This window comes from Caenorhabditis elegans, chromosome IV (assembly GCF_000002985.6).
Source record: "Caenorhabditis elegans chromosome IV".
Classification (NCBI taxonomy): domain Eukaryota; kingdom Metazoa; phylum Nematoda; class Chromadorea; order Rhabditida; family Rhabditidae; genus Caenorhabditis; species Caenorhabditis elegans.
Genome location: NC_003282.8, coordinates 13093916 through 13107623, shown reverse-complemented (window position 1 = coordinate 13107623; position 13708 = coordinate 13093916). Strand labels below are relative to the sequence as shown.

Genomic DNA, 13708 nt, shown 5'->3' with positions numbered 1-13708 from the left:
TAAAAATATTCTGATTTAGCAGATTTCAGAAACTTGTATTTAAAGGCGCACGGATTAGTTTGTATGGGTCTCGCCGCGAACTTTATAATGAATTTTTCAAATTTCTGTGTTTTTATCCAATTTCCCCAGATTTTATGGTATTTCAAAAAATAAAAAGGGGGCGCACCGAAAGCCAAAGTGTTTCTACAAATAGTAACAATTTTTCGTGGTGAGACCCATGTCAATAAAAAATTGCGCCTTTATGTATTACGGGAACATAAAACTCTGAGAATGCGTATTGCACAACATATTTGACGCGCAAAATATCCCGTAGCGAAAACTACAGTAACCCTTTAAATGACTACTGTAGCGCGGGTGCCGATTTACGGGCTCGATCAACGATATTCCATTTTTTTGGATTTTTTGTGACGGCTCGATTTTTGAAATGAATTTCTTTTCGAATAGTTTTTTTCGTATCATTTTCTCATTTTTCTCATAATTTTAATATTCTATCGATAAATAAATGATTTTCAATTTATTTCGAAAATCGAGATCCCGTAAATCGACACCAGCGCTACAGTAGTCATTTAAAGAATTACTGTAGTTTTCGGTACGAGATATTTTGAGCGTCAAATTTGTGGCAATTTTGTTTCTGAAAACATATAAAATATAAAACTGAGGTAAAATCTACACACTGGATGTGAAATACGAGCAATTATGAATTTCTAACCGAAACATTTATTAAAAATCAGTACCAATTGAATTGTGGCGAAGAAAAAGCAATTTTGAAATTGTGGGGAAAATACAATTATTAAAACAAGGCAATTATTGACAAAACTTGACACGTGGAGCAGTGGGTTGAAATCGGAAAATGATGGTTTTTGAGTTGGGAAAAAACTTTTTTGGGTGGTTATTTTACATGAAAAAGTATCACAAAAGTAGTCTGGTGTTGACAAAAAGGGTAAAAAGCTTCTTTGAAATTCCAAAAGTCGTATTAATTAATAAAATAATTACAGTACATGATTTATTTATAAAATTAGGCCGAGTTCATTTCCAAAGTGTGCTCTTTGTCTTGTTGGTGCCAGAAGGGCTTTTTGAGTTTACGGACACGGATCCTGCAGGGCTCGAAAGGACAATACTTGATTTTTTCTATAAGTGGTTCAAGGTGGTGTTTGTTTCGTTCGTACGCATCCTCCAGATTTTGGCACATCACATGACATCTGAATATCAATATTAATTTCTTTAAAAACGTTATAGTTTTTTCTCACCCGCATGGAATTAGAACGATTCCCATAGTACTGCTGTTTGGACTGCACAAATCGAAAGGACACGGACCTTGCCGCAGTTTGAGCTGAGTTGGTTCACTAGTTACTGAAATTTCAAGGCAATATATATATATATATATATTTGCTAAAATCTTCTTTACTAACCCGGTTTCAAGCACACGGAGCAGGGTTTATCATTCCAAGAATTCAAGCATTGCTCACAATAGACGTGTCCACACCCGAACATGACTTTCGATGTTTGGCAATTAAAGTTAATGTAGCACCCGACTCGTTGAGGTGGCTGGCCCATTTTCCGATGTTTCTTCATGAGCTGGAGTGATCCGTATGCCTTCTCAGATAGCACCATGATATTTGACTGGAAAAAAATACAAATTTTATTAATCAAGCATTTGTGGGATCTTAGATCTCACCTCTTCCACCGGGAGAATCAGGTAAAGTTTCATTGATCGTTTCGATGGTGGCATTAGTTGTCTTGGTACCATCGTCGTGTTTTTTGTAGAGATACAGTCCGTCCAGCTGAAGAAAAATGAATTTTAAACTAGACATTTTTAAATTAACAGGCGCCTACCAATACGAAAACCCATCTTCAGGATTATTGATATTTGTGAAAAAATCCAGTTTTATATAGTCGTTTTTTTGTCGAGAAAGGTCCGGCGCCCTCTGTCCATCGTCTTTTGTCCTGTAATAGACATTCTATTGTTAACACTTCCACACTTCCGCCAAAACTCACCACATAGGGAGTCCGAAATCCTGTGCAACGGATCCATCAAGATGTGCAACATTTTTCTTTTCTGTGTAGTATAGGAGCTTAAATGGCTCAGCAAGCTCGACGTTTTTCTAAATTCTTGAAATTGATATCGAAATCGAAACTATTAAAAGGCGAAAATTACCTTAAAAATCACGTAAATTGAAAAATGGATTTTTCGTCTGGCGGTCATCGTCTCGAAAATGTCATCAGCGACAATACATACGGGCTTTGGATCCACGCCATCAGCAAACGGTGGAGTGATAACATTCATGTTCTGAAATTTCTGCTGTAATTAAATTAATTTAAATTATCGAAAAATTAAAAAAAAAGAGACCTATTGGTTGATTGGAAAAAGAAATGAAGCAAGTTTTCAGGAACTAAAATGTAGAAACTAATGAATTTAATGAATTTTAGAAAGATGATCAGAGAAGAAATGATCAGGGCCGGAATGTCACTCGAAATTGGGTCACGCGCGTGAATTTTTAATTTTAGTTTTTCCCCGGTTTTTTCTTTTAGAAAGTGGACAAAACCGTTTGTAGAGACCTCCAGAGGTCAAGATCAAATTGTCACAAAAAAAAGTATAAATATAATCACGTATAATCACGCCAGGCTGTCCCATCACGGTTTGATCTACAAAAAATGCGGGAATTTTTTGCCAGAAAAAAAAGTGACGTCAGCACGTTCTTAACCATCCAAAATAAGTTGAGAACTCTGCGTCTCTTTTCCCGCATTTTTTGTAGATCAATGTAGATCAAACCGAAATGAGACACTCTGACACCACGTGATAAGATCTTAAATATAAGACTATTTAAATTTGTAATTGAAACCTGAAAATTGCCACCCAAGAGAAAAGAAAAAATAGAAGAAAAAACCAACAGGAAAGACAAATAAAATTTGATCAATAAACAATAAATTCCCGCAAAAATATTCATATTCTGTTCAAAAGACAGTTCACAGAAAATTCTAAAATTTCATCGAAACCTTTATAAATTTGTTTTATTATAATCTCAAATCTAAAAAATATTGAATAAAAATGAATAACAACAAAACAATAAAGACTAGGGGCGCTAGAAATATAATCTTTTATCAAAAAAATTAATTCTTCTTATGTATTTTATCCCGTAGCAGATTCACTTGATCAATTTCTGTGGAGCAATAGTCGAGTTCCGTTTTGAAGACGACTACTGGATCGAAGCCAGCGGAACGCATCAGTCGAAGTCCCAATTGTTCTTGCCCAACTGTATTGATTTCGCCGCTCGTTTCTGTGTTCTGAAATTTAGAATTTTATATGATTTTATGAGATTCGAAAATGCTTACCTGTTTAGTTTGCAACCATCCGTAGAAAAATAGAGGCCTGGGTTTTTTCGAGCCCCATTGTGATGTGTTCACTAGCAAGTTGGAATTCTGAAAAAAAAAACATTTTTTTTCAAAAATATTTTTTAATTGAAAATAATATACCGGATCTGGCATAACATAGGCATCGACAAAAGCTCCACAATCTTCAACATTCGGAAGTTGACAATGAGTATCTTGTGGAGCAAGTTTGAATAATGACTTTAAAAAATATCGATCGCATTCTGAATGATTGCTCGAATATTTCAGTTGCCTCGCGTTCCGAATCGTTTTCGCGTCGAAATTGATTCCAAATCGAGCAAATGTTTCCTTATTCACTGTTGGTCCTTCGTATTTTCCCTGCATATCAACTTTAGCCGCTGAACTGATCATTAGAAGAGTCATCGCTTTTCGGAGTCGATCGTGAATTTCCCTGAAAAATTGGGAAATTATTGACAATTTTTGATATTATAAATGGGGATGCAGAAAAATGCCTTTTGAAAACACTCCGCCCTTAAACCTTGGGTCTCGTTAGGTATTGACAATAAGGAAGTCAGTTTTTCAACTTTTAAAACTAAAATTGGAGAAAAAAAACCACATTTTGGCCTTTTTTTGGAAAAATTATATGTTGTTTTTTCATCATCATAAACAAAATTTGAATTTTTTGGTAAATTTTCAGCATTTTTTTCGAGTTTCTGCAAAATCGACTATTTTTAGTTTTCCCTAGCAAAAACCGAAAAAGCAAAAAAAAATTGGCATTTTTTTCGTGTTTCCCAGCATTTTAAATTTATATTGTGATTTTTAAAAATATTTTTCTTTTAACTTAAAAAATTTTTAAAAACTTTTTTTCTAATAATTTTAATGTCGAAATTGAGATAAAATTCATATCGATTTTCCGGAGTTTTCGAAAAATCTTTAGAAAATGTTTCGAAAATTAATAATAAAAATTTATTTGTTTGCTCATTTTGAAAAAAAATCAAAATCATTGTCTTCAAAAAAAAATCCTAAATTTTTAAGCAATTTTCGAAAAAATCGAATTTGTTTAGGAATGTCGCAAAACTAAATTTTTGATTTTTGAATTTTCGGAAAAATCGGAAAACCGAAAACCTAACGAGACCCAACGTTTAGTTGCGGAGTGTTTTAATTTGGAGCGCGTTTGCACCTCTTCAATTTCCAAATAATTTCTTACATTGTTGAATTCATGATTTGATCTACAAAACTCTTATTGAGCACCGAATCCGCATGAACTGCTTCAAGTTCTTGAAAATATGCAAGAGAAAAGACGATATTCAGCCAATTGTTGGGCGTCGAAGCTTTTTCCTTCACCAAAAATGGTTTGAGCGCTTTTGCCAACGGTTTTCCAGATGGTTCTCCAATTCTAGCGAGCCCGGAGACAAATTTGCTCAATCGAGCCGGATGTGCTTGCTTCACATTTTCAATTGCCCATCGAACAAGAAGATTCCATGACTTTTGATCACCCATTCTCATACGAATAAATGAATCGGCAATGCTGAGCACATCATCCCATTGAGCAAGAACATTCGAATTTTTCTCGAGGTCGTTGGAGATTTTCCGTGCAATTTTTGGTGGATAATAGGTGAGAGCAGAACATGAGCCGGTGACACTGACAATTTGTGATACTGTAAGAACTTGACTGGAACTGGAAATCGCGTTGATTATTGCTCCAAGTAGCTGTCGATTTCTTTGCTTATTCACTGCCATATGCTTCAAAAGAGCACATTTTTCAGCCATTCCCATTACTGCTACAAGTCGTTCGGCTTTTTTGAGGAACGCTTCGTTGTGAAACCATTTTGATTTTTCGTATCCATCACCGGCGAGAATTGCTAGGAGATCTGCAGGATTTGCCAGTTCTCTGGAAAATTAGATATTAAATAGAGCTTTTAAATCTAAATTATTTAATTACTTTTCGATTCTAGAAATCAATGAAGTCGCAATAGATTCGATAACATTTTGATCGATTGAAGATTTTGAATATCGAATGATCATCACAAGTGTGTCAAATGGAACAGTTTGTAGATCGGATTGACTTATTTCTGAAATTTTACGTTTTATTTGAAATATCTTTCGGAAAATGTTTAGGAAAACGCACAATACTACTGAAAATCAACTTTTTTTTTTCTAAAATTGATGAAAAGGATTCGTTCCATCTGATAAAATATTATTAATAATTTTTTTTGTTGAAAAATTTAAATAAGGCCACTAGGCCTCACCTCTACCTTTAGGTTGAGCACCGAAATCTGAGAAAAATATTTTTGAATCACTCCAAATTTTCTCCTTTCACTTGCGTCCAAATGAGATTTTTCAAACGCCGAATTTTCGCGCCAGAGACGAGCCATGTGTCGATTTACGAGAATTTTAATCTTTATCAGATGCTGATTTCTGTTTTCAACGAGTTTCCTTAATTTTCGTCGATTTTTGCCGAATTTTTTTTAAATGAAAATGTGTTTTTAAGTCAATTAAACATTATATTATCAAAAAACTAACAAAATTTCCAATTTTTCATTTTCAACAAAACTAAAAATTATTTTCAGATGGAGCGAATCTTTTTCTACATTTTTTAAAATCAATTTTAGATCAAAAAAGTAGAATTATCATATTCAAATAAGTAGTTTTGTTGGATAAATCATACTTTTTTCAAGGAACAAATTCTGAATATCCGTCGAGACTTTTCCCTTTGAATTCAGCTGCAAAACAAATCGCAATGCATCCACTGTCTCCTTCGGTCCAAAATTTTCATAGAATTTCGGCAGAACTTTCTTCGCAATATCATCAATTTTCGAAAACGCCTTATTTTGTTCCGTTGATTTCACAGTGATAGCCATTTGTGCAGCTGTGATGAATTGATCAATCGATTTTATGGGATTTTGTTCGAGCCACTTAAATAATTGAACAATTTAAATGGAGCTTAAGCTTATTGAGTACCTTGAAAAATTCCGTCGAAGTTTCTAATACAGTTCTGTTTTTCACGAGCTTCTGTGTTGGAGCAGCGGCGATGGAATGGAGGAAATCTGGAATTCAAATATTTTTTGATGTTTTTTGCATTATTCTACTTTTTTTTACTAAAAATAACCCGAAAAGCTTATTGCGAAACTTCAAAAATGTCGAAAAACACTTGATTTTAGCTAAAATCTCACATTTCGCAAAATTTTTCAAATATTTTGCCAAATTTCCCTTTTATTAAATTTTTGTCTTATTTTGGTCATTTATCACATGTTTTTTCGTAAAAATTGGTACATTTAAAGCCAAATTTGCTTAAAATTACCCTAAATTTACGAAATAACGTAAAATAAACCAAAGTAGCACAATAATCGAATTAAAATTATTTTCCGGCCGCTCTAAAGTTGGTCAAGTTGGAGATTCTAGCGGAAATTAGCTATTTTTTGAAATTTTTTTGACAATTTTAATAAAATTCTGGCCATTTAGAGCAAAAAAAATCTGCACCTACCATCAATTTCTGCAGGACCAGCTCCACTTTGAGCTGCGACGGAAAACTGACGACACGGAATCGTCCTGCAAAGCGTGGGTAATCCACGGCTCCACATTCTAGATATTTGCAATTTTTTTAAAAAAATATCAAGATTTGAACAAGAAAAGTACGAAAATGAGACGGAAACATATAAAATTTTACAAAATTTCTAAGATTAAATTTGAAAAAACTGATTTATCGACTGCAAAAAATGGGTTTAAAAAAAAAGGAATAACAACTCAAAACAACAATGAATAAGAAAAAAAGAACAGCTAATTGCCTAGAATCGGAGCACAAGCTTTCAGATGTTGCTGAGCAACTACTGCGAGACATTCGTACACGTCAGCACACGTGGCTTTCGCTGCATCCATGACTGTGGAAAGATGATCAATGTGAAGACGATTTTGAAGTTCCACGAGAATCACTTCGTCACGACCGCAGATTGTGGCGAGCTGAAAATTTTAAGCAATTATTTTTTAACGAAAAATCGAAAGTTTGTGTTTTTTCCCGATTTTTCGGAAAATAACTTAAAATTTTGGACATTTTTTTTTTTAGAATAGCAACCAAAATATGATTTCGGTTCCCGGAATATTGAAATTACGGCAATTTTTGAGAAGTCTCATTACAAAATTCATTAAATTAGACAATTTTTCAGCCTAAACATACAGTAACTCTGGGAAGGAGATCAGTTTCTTCTCTAGAAGTAAGATCAACAATTGGTTTTCCATCGACAACACCACACGTCGCTGCAGATGCGATGCCTTTCATTGGGATTCCTGCATCAGCAAGAGCCAAAGAAGTTGCATTGACACAGGCGGCCAGGTTGGAGCCGTCTCCTTGGATTACTTCACAGAAAATATCAAGTTGTGATCGAGGAAATGCTTCCGTCAGAATAACTGATTCGAATGCTTTCTCAAGAAGTCTGCTGATTTCAGTTGATTTTCGATCTCCACGTGTACGATTTTTTCTTTCAAGTCCCGAAAACTTTGTTGCACTATACTGACAAACAATGGCACATTTATCTTCGATTCTTTTTGACGATTTGCCTTCATACGGACCATAAACTGCACAAAGAACCTGAAAAGAGAATAATGTAACTTGAAATTAAATTCAAAACTTAAAAAAAAACCAACCTTGGTATTACCATGTTCCAGATAACAGCTTCCCTCCGCATTTCTGTTCAAGCCAAGACGAGTGTTAATGTTACGAATCTGAGCGGGACGGCGGCCGTCAATACGGAAACCATGTTCAGAGATGATGTTCATTGTCTGCAAAAGATTATTCGTGATTTTTTAAAAGAAATTATGGAAAATCTCACTTATTTTCTTCAATAACTGGAGTAGTTTCAACAGGAGTGGCTTCTGGAGCTGGGACCGCTGGCTCTGGCTTAGCGGATTTGATTGCTTCGGTTGGCGATTGCTCTCCTTGCTTGAAAAGTGCTTTTGGTGCTTGTTCTGCGAATACTAGCATAAACCGACGGTTCACTAGCATCTGCTTGTCAATACCTGAAATTTTGATTACAAAATCGTGTTTATACAATACAATAAATCTTACATTGACTGACACAGGACCCTTCGTCCTTTGTGAGTGTTGATGTGGTGTAGTCACGAGCGCAGGCGTTGAAACAACGTTCGCTGAGAGTGTTGTAGACGGTTAGAAATTCACGAAGCTGAAATTAAAGACATAAATGCGCGGGAGAGGATTTTCCTTTTTTCTGAGCACCTGTTGAATATTTTGAATAGTATTCATAAAGCATAAAACAGTCAACGCCCCGAAATGAGAATAATCTGAAATTTGAAGTTAAGAAAATGAGTAAAAAATTAAATAAAGAGAAAAAATTTGCATGCAAAATGCAACAAAAAAAACAAAAAGTTTCTGTGTATTTTACCGTCACGGTGTTTGCGGAAGTTTAAAGGCGCAGCGCTTTTCATGATTTCAATATCTTTCCACGAAGCATAGAGAGTGTACTTGTCGCGGAGACGCAGACGAACTTCTCCGAGGGACTTGAGTTTAATTTCATTTAAATTAAATTTTAAAAAAAAATTGATTTTCTTCGAGAAAATGCCACCAACTGCGCAACCACTGGAGTTTGATGATACAGCAAATGCTGTGCTTCCGGTTTTGTATTCTTCGACAGACGAAGAAGTCGGAATTTGGTATTTGTTGTATTATTACGAAATATACTATTTGAAAATCATATTTCAGGCGAGAGCTCCTTGCTTCCAAAAAGACAAACACGAATCAAGGCAGCACGGTGATTGTTCTGGGGGACAACCGAAGCGGAAAGTCGTCTCTTCTTTCCCGTCTGGACAAATCTGATAGAACCGTGAAGCCAAAATCACTACTTGGATATCGTGTGCTCCACGTGCAAAATGATGCTCGTGACGCCAGTTATGCATATCAACTGGGAACAGCCGGAGCCAATCTCAATCCATCAGAGTTGCTTCAAATCCCTGTCTGGTCTTTGGATGGGAATGCGGCGTGTGCTTCCCTTCTGAAACATGCTCTTCCAGCAACTCCCGCGGAAGCTATCTTCATTCTTACCGCGAGCATTGATAATCCGAGTAAGTATTATATATTCAAATAAATAAGTATTTAATTATTCAGATCTCATTCATTCCTTGAAAAGATGGGCAAATGTGTGCACCGAGCAAGCTCAGAAACATTTCACCAAAGAAGACTTGAAAGCCGGTAGATCTCAACGTAAGCTTATAAACTCTTTACTTCATGCAATTTAAAATAATTTTTTCCAGAAGAAAAAATGTGGCAAGAGTATGTGGATCCGGTTCAATCACAAATGAGCACTTCCGTAGTTGGAAGTTTCGCCGATGAGCACAACCTTCTTCCTCTCGACCAAGGAACTCTTACTGAGAACTGTGGAGTCACGTTCATGGTGGTCATTACCAAATCTGACCTGGGTATATTATTTAAAGAAAAATAAAATAAATGATGTTTGCAAAAGTTTTAGGAAAGGAATTCACAGATGCTCAATTCGCGAAGATCAGCATTCAACTGAGAAAATTCTGCCTCAGTCTCGGAGCGACTCTTGTCTTCACCAGCGCAAAAGAGACTAAAAATATTCAGCTCCTCCAAAAGTACATTGTACATCGATCTTTTGGCACGGCTTTTACCAGTGCAGCTCAAGTGATTGAAAGAGAGTCGATCTTTGTTCCAGCTGGATGGGACGGAGAGAAAAAGATCGATATTATTCGTGTAAGTTTTACATAAGTAATTGGAGAATCCGAGTTCATGATTAATTTCAGGAGTCTATTCCGGATGTGGATTCAGCTTTAGAGCCGACTCGCGATAAGCTTAGACCTGTCGCAAAAGAGCAGCTCATCGAAGCCGAGGAAGATCAGGCTTTCTTGAAGAAGTTGATGGACATCCTGGCAACTTCAACCACTACGGCCGCTCCCAAGCCGAGGACTATGCAAGAAGAGCCTACCGATAAGGACAGTCCACTCGCCAATTTCTTCTCCAACTTGCTCAATAAGGTAAATCAATCTTAGATCTTTTTTCTATGTGAATTTCCATATTTCAGGACAAGCCGAGCAAGGTGAGCTCTCCTTCCACTGTTTCCCAGCCGATGGATGCCGCAGCCACCCAGGCCCAACTCGATCGTCTTCTGAAGTCTGCGCAAAGCCCGAAACCTCAACCCCGGGACAGTGATGCATAACGTCATTTTCATAATCTATTTAAATATTTTAAGCTTTATCGCCGGTCATTTTATTCTCCTTTGCGATACGATTTTTATTATATGCTGTTTCTGTAAATACCCACACAACCATAATGTAGTTCGTTTCAAGTTTATGATTACACAAAAGTAGAATAATATAATACGCGGGGACAGAGATCACTTGGGTTTAGAAGCATTAGTAAGGTAAATGTCCATGAAAGCGGCGACGAATCCTTCAAGATGGAAAATTGCTTTTTGTCCGAGAACAAGGCGATGCTCGAATTTCGCTGCTTCACTGACAACTTCACGTGCAATTTGTGGCGGACATTTGGGAAGGAGATGCTCGAGAAGTTTCTGAAAATGTATTTCTAAATATTTTTGAACATTTTATACTATTTGTGTGCTTATAACTCACCTTAAAAATGACAGTTGGTGGAATACATCTGGAGAGCAATTCGTACAATCGTTCGCGAACTTTCAGAAGCATATCGGAGCTCTGTTTCTGGAGGATCAGACGAGCAGTCTCTTGGATATAAATCTCCCATTCCGGAACCGGAATTACTACACTTTCAGCCACACCACTCTCGTTCTCCATTCTTAAAGCCTCAGTCATCAGAATAGCTCTTCTCAGATTTCCTTCAGACTTCTCCACAATCTTTTGCAAAACGTTCTCCGGAAGTAGAAAGCTCTCCCGTTCAATCACTTTCCGCAAGACTTTGGTCACATCTTCATCGGTTGGAGCTGGCACATTGATGATGATGCAACGAGATTGAAGTGGCTCAATGATACGGGACAGGGATTCACAGCTCAAAACGATTTTACAGTTATTCGCGTACTTCTCCATAGTTCGACGAAGTCCGTGTTGAGCATCACGAGTCAGTGAGTCCGCTTCACAAAGAACGACAACTTTGAACGATCTTTGAGAAGTTGATTCGATTTGAGACGTTTGTGCCATTTCTTTAACGAGATCCTGCACAACAACTCGATCATAGATTCCAACATCAGACGGCGTCATTTCGATGTGATAATTGCTCGAGACAGTCTGTATTTCAAGTTTTTTATTCGACGGACTAGTGAACGACTTCATGATGAGCTGCGTTTTCTCGACTCCAACACCGTAAAGCTCTCTGAAAAATATTATTTTATTTACTGAATTTACCAATAATTAAACCTCAACAGACACTTGATCCGTGTCTTTTTTCCAGCTCCACTGGGACCACAGAACAAGAGATGCGGCATACAGTCTGCGGAGAGAAACTTCAAATGATTGGCCTGCTCGATGTGATAATCAACGCCATCCTTTCCCAACAAGTCCTTTGGTCGATATTTGTCCACCCACAACGCCATTTTTGCACTAGAAAAGATTAATATTATATTGTCAGAGTAATTAAAGTCCAAAATAAGCGCGAGAAATAGAAGGTGGAACCCGAAAAGTAATTCCGCGGCACGCGCTTTTATGGTAAATTAAAAAATTAAACCGTGCCGCGAATTGCGCTTCGGGAATCCGGATCCACCGTATATTTCTTGCTAAAAAAATTAAAAGACATATTCAAAGATATCACAATTGTCGCAAACAATTGAATAGAGGAATAAATAAATAGAAAATAAATAAAGAGAATTGTAATAAATTAAAAGAATTCATTTTCAGAAACTCGACAAGTCAACAACGAAATATTTTACAGGTTTAGCCTAGTGAGACGAGTGAGTGAAGATAAATAAGAAAATAATTGAGATATCTACTTGATATTCATTTTACGCTTGAGTGCGATAATGTCGTCACGGCGCTTCTTGTTCTCCACTTGTTGTTTCTCGAGGTTCGTGGCAGCTCTTCCGGGGATTAATCCTTCCTCCAGTGCCAAAGTGAACTCGCGATCCGTCAATTGAGTCGTGTCGACGAACACTTTTCTCGTAGAGTGTGGTGTGTAACCAGCACGTCGTGGAACTAAAAATTGCTATGAATTAGCGAAAAAAAGATAAATATGAATAGTTACCTCTAGTTGGAGTGGTTCCTTTTGGCGTGGAAATGTACTCGGTGAATGTATCATCTTCTGGGACAGTTGCAGGAATGATTTTTCGAGAAGTTAAACGGCATGGTTTCGGGATTTGTGACTTGGTGAGCTTCTTCACGTCCACATGAGATCTTGCAACGGACTTTGTCTTTTTGGTAGAGGTGGTGGCAGCAGATGACGATGAGCAGCCAGCTCGTGAGCTGACAAGAGCGGGAAAATCATCAGCAGATTTATCCCCGAATTGGAAGGACATTTTCTCAGGATCCTGAACTTGCCAATTGCGCGCAGCAGATCTTGTAGTTGATCTATCAACTGGGTCACGTCTTGGCACACTTTTCGGGGTAGCAAGTCTCCTGATAGCTTCTGGGACGTCGCCGGTCATGAATTCGTGTCGTTTCTTCAATCGTTCTTGACGCTCTCCGAGTGTTTCTTCTTTTTCCATCTCTCTTGCATGAATCATTGCGAATCTGTCTCTTCCACTGGATGGAGCACGCTGACGAACTGGCGTAATTCCTCTGTTCTCGATCGGCATTCCTGGTCGCTCAGATGTTTGAGGAGTCGACGAACTAGCGCGGAGAGACAGTCTTGTCGAAAGACGATGAACTCTCGGGCGTGACTTCACCTCGAAGCTTTGCAGATCGATTCCCAAACTGCCACAGAGACGGTTTCTCAAGTCATCATCCAAAACGACAGCAACCGCATTTGTCGGAGTATTCTCGTCTGTAATAAAGCTGTTTAAATTTCAACTAAATGGAATATAACTTACGAACAAATCTGCCAGTAGTATTCTCAGTTTCTTCTTCCTCTTCAACTGTGAATGTGCGATTGGCAGGTGCTTCGTCGGTGTCCATAGCCTCGGCTTCCGGCTCTTCCCTGATTGCCTCCCCGTTTCCGGCATTATTTTGGCCAGCGAGAAACTGAAAAAGTTAAATTAATCACATTGTTTCGACTGAGTTCAAACCTCCAAAAGACGCGATTGAAGTTCCGATTTCTTTCCCGCAGTCGAAGCCCTTTTCTTCTTTAACTCCTTGCGAAGCTTGTCGCATGTCATGTTGAGCACGTCCTCTTCGGCGAGCTCTTTATTTTTGGCTGACATTTTACTGAAATTATTATTTTTATTGAATAGTGAGAACAGAAAAGCAAATGAAACAAGGAACAAATGAACAAGAAACAAAATAGGACTCAAGAAAT

General features: G+C 37.3%; 7 protein-coding genes across 10 annotated transcripts; 1 reads left to right on the top strand and 6 right to left on the bottom strand.

Annotated features, from left to right (window-relative positions):
* Positions 1-696: 696 nt before the first annotated feature.
* Positions 697-2287, bottom strand: rde-11 (RNA interference defective protein 11). Its single transcript, NM_001026107.7, has 7 exons — positions 2156-2287; positions 1996-2102; positions 1834-1944; positions 1676-1781; positions 1410-1620; positions 1248-1350; positions 697-1199 (listed from the first exon to the last, which is right to left on the bottom strand). The coding sequence occupies exons 1-7, from the start codon at positions 2282-2284 to the stop codon at positions 1016-1018; spliced, it is 951 nt and encodes a 316-aa protein (NP_001021278.1). The 5' UTR covers positions 2285-2287; the 3' UTR covers positions 697-1015.
* Positions 2288-2996: 709 nt separating this feature from the next.
* Positions 2997-6909, bottom strand: fask-1 (RAP domain-containing protein; the record flags this gene model as incomplete). Of its 2 annotated transcripts, NM_070120.6 has the most annotated exons (8): positions 2997-3282; positions 3331-3417; positions 3472-3778; positions 4535-5218; positions 5270-5399; positions 5996-6242; positions 6289-6374; positions 6812-6909. In NM_070120.6, the coding sequence occupies 8 exons, from the start codon at positions 6906-6908 to the stop codon at positions 3109-3111; spliced, it is 1812 nt and encodes a 603-aa protein (NP_502521.2). The 2 variants fall into 2 exon arrangements, with proteins under 2 accessions (NP_502521.2, NP_001294013.1); NM_001307084.3 differs by lacking the exons at positions 4535-5218; positions 5270-5399; positions 5996-6242; positions 6289-6374; positions 6812-6909 and having other exon boundaries at positions 3109-3282; positions 3472-3750.
* Positions 6910-7017: 108 nt separating this feature from the next.
* Positions 7018-8619, bottom strand: exos-4.1 (Putative exosome complex component RRP41). Its single transcript, NM_001380505.3, has 6 exons — positions 8555-8619; positions 8387-8501; positions 8151-8337; positions 7966-8100; positions 7499-7909; positions 7018-7284 (listed from the first exon to the last, which is right to left on the bottom strand). The coding sequence occupies exons 4-6, from the start codon at positions 8095-8097 to the stop codon at positions 7105-7107; spliced, it is 723 nt and encodes a 240-aa protein (NP_001366781.1). The 5' UTR covers positions 8098-8100; positions 8151-8337; positions 8387-8501; positions 8555-8619; the 3' UTR covers positions 7018-7104.
* tin-9.2 (Mitochondrial import inner membrane translocase subunit Tim10B) lies at positions 7042-8619 on the bottom strand (the record flags this gene model as incomplete). Of its 2 annotated transcripts, NM_001392423.1 has the most annotated exons (5): positions 7042-7284; positions 7499-8100; positions 8151-8337; positions 8387-8501; positions 8555-8619. In NM_001392423.1, the coding sequence occupies 4 exons, from the start codon at positions 8579-8581 to the stop codon at positions 8094-8096; spliced, it is 336 nt and encodes a 111-aa protein (NP_001379430.1). The 2 variants fall into 2 exon arrangements, with proteins under 2 accessions (NP_001379430.1, NP_001368153.1); NM_001380504.1 differs by lacking the exons at positions 7042-7284; positions 8387-8501; positions 8555-8619 and having other exon boundaries at positions 8094-8100; positions 8151-8323.
* A 212-nt stretch (positions 8620-8831) lies between these two features.
* On the top strand, positions 8832-10642 carry dli-1 (Dynein light intermediate chain). Of its 2 annotated transcripts, none has more exons than NM_070118.7 (7): positions 8832-8988; positions 9038-9396; positions 9440-9535; positions 9586-9750; positions 9801-10045; positions 10096-10326; positions 10374-10642. In NM_070118.7, the coding sequence occupies exons 1-7, from the start codon at positions 8894-8896 to the stop codon at positions 10506-10508; spliced, it is 1326 nt and encodes a 441-aa protein (NP_502519.2). In that variant the 5' UTR covers positions 8832-8893; the 3' UTR covers positions 10509-10642. The 2 variants fall into 2 exon arrangements, with proteins under 2 accessions (NP_502519.2, NP_502518.2); NM_070117.10 differs by having other exon boundaries at positions 8891-8988; positions 9795-10045; positions 10374-10639.
* Positions 10544-11862, bottom strand: rfc-3 (Replication factor C subunit 3). The gene is made up of 3 exons (NM_070116.10): positions 11680-11862; positions 10924-11635; positions 10544-10862 (listed from the first exon to the last, which is right to left on the bottom strand). The coding sequence occupies exons 1-3, from the start codon at positions 11853-11855 to the stop codon at positions 10686-10688; spliced, it is 1065 nt and encodes a 354-aa protein (NP_502517.1). The 5' UTR covers positions 11856-11862; the 3' UTR covers positions 10544-10685.
* A 271-nt stretch (positions 11863-12133) lies between these two features.
* C39E9.12 (SAP domain-containing protein) lies at positions 12134-13617 on the bottom strand. Its single transcript, NM_070115.10, has 4 exons — positions 13479-13617; positions 13284-13434; positions 12500-13237; positions 12134-12450 (listed from the first exon to the last, which is right to left on the bottom strand). Exons 1-4 carry the CDS (start codon positions 13611-13613, stop codon positions 12245-12247), a joined length of 1230 nt encoding a protein of 409 aa, NP_502516.2. The 5' UTR covers positions 13614-13617; the 3' UTR covers positions 12134-12244.
* Positions 13618-13708: the final 91 nt, after the last annotated feature.

Coding starts and splice junctions, on each gene's coding strand:
- rfc-3 (NM_070116.10), bottom strand. CDS start 11,855: ATGGCGTTGTGGGTGGACAAATATCGACCAAAGGACTTGTTGGGAAAG. Junction 11,636..11,679: donor CGGATCAAGTGTCTGTTGAG/GTTTAATTATTG, acceptor AATATTTTTCAG/AGAGCTTTACGGTGTTGGAG. Junction 10,863..10,923: donor CACCAACTGTCATTTTTAAG/GTGAGTTATAAG, acceptor ATACATTTTCAG/AAACTTCTCGAGCATCTCCT.
- dli-1 (NM_070117.10), top strand. CDS start 8,894: ATGCCACCAACTGCGCAACCACTGGAGTTTGATGATACAGCAAATGCT. Junction 8,989..9,037: donor GACGAAGAAGTCGGAATTTG/GTATTTGTTGTA, acceptor ATCATATTTCAG/GCGAGAGCTCCTTGCTTCCA. Junction 9,536..9,585: donor GAAAGCCGGTAGATCTCAAC/GTAAGCTTATAA, acceptor AATTTTTTCCAG/AAGAAAAAATGTGGCAAGAG.
- C39E9.12 (NM_070115.10), bottom strand. CDS start 13,613: ATGTCAGCCAAAAATAAAGAGCTCGCCGAAGAGGACGTGCTCAACATG. Junction 13,238..13,283: donor TACTACTGGCAGATTTGTTC/GTAAGTTATATT, acceptor GCTTTATTACAG/ACGAGAATACTCCGACAAAT. Junction 12,451..12,499: donor AGGAACCACTCCAACTAGAG/GTAACTATTCAT, acceptor AGCAATTTTTAG/TTCCACGACGTGCTGGTTAC.
- rde-11 (NM_001026107.7), bottom strand. CDS start 2,284: ATGAATGTTATCACTCCACCGTTTGCTGATGGCGTGGATCCAAAGCCC. Junction 2,103..2,155: donor CAATTTACGTGATTTTTAAG/GTAATTTTCGCC, acceptor TCAAGAATTTAG/AAAAACGTCGAGCTTGCTGA. Junction 1,945..1,995: donor GATTTCGGACTCCCTATGTG/GTGAGTTTTGGC, acceptor TGTCTATTACAG/GACAAAAGACGATGGACAGA.
- exos-4.1 (NM_001380505.3), bottom strand. CDS start 8,097: ATGAACATCATCTCTGAACATGGTTTCCGTATTGACGGCCGCCGTCCC. Junction 7,910..7,965: donor TGGAACATGGTAATACCAAG/GTTGGTTTTTTT, acceptor TTCTCTTTTCAG/GTTCTTTGTGCAGTTTATGG. Junction 7,285..7,498: donor ATCTCCTTCCCAGAGTTACT/GTATGTTTAGGC, acceptor TAAAATTTTCAG/CTCGCCACAATCTGCGGTCG.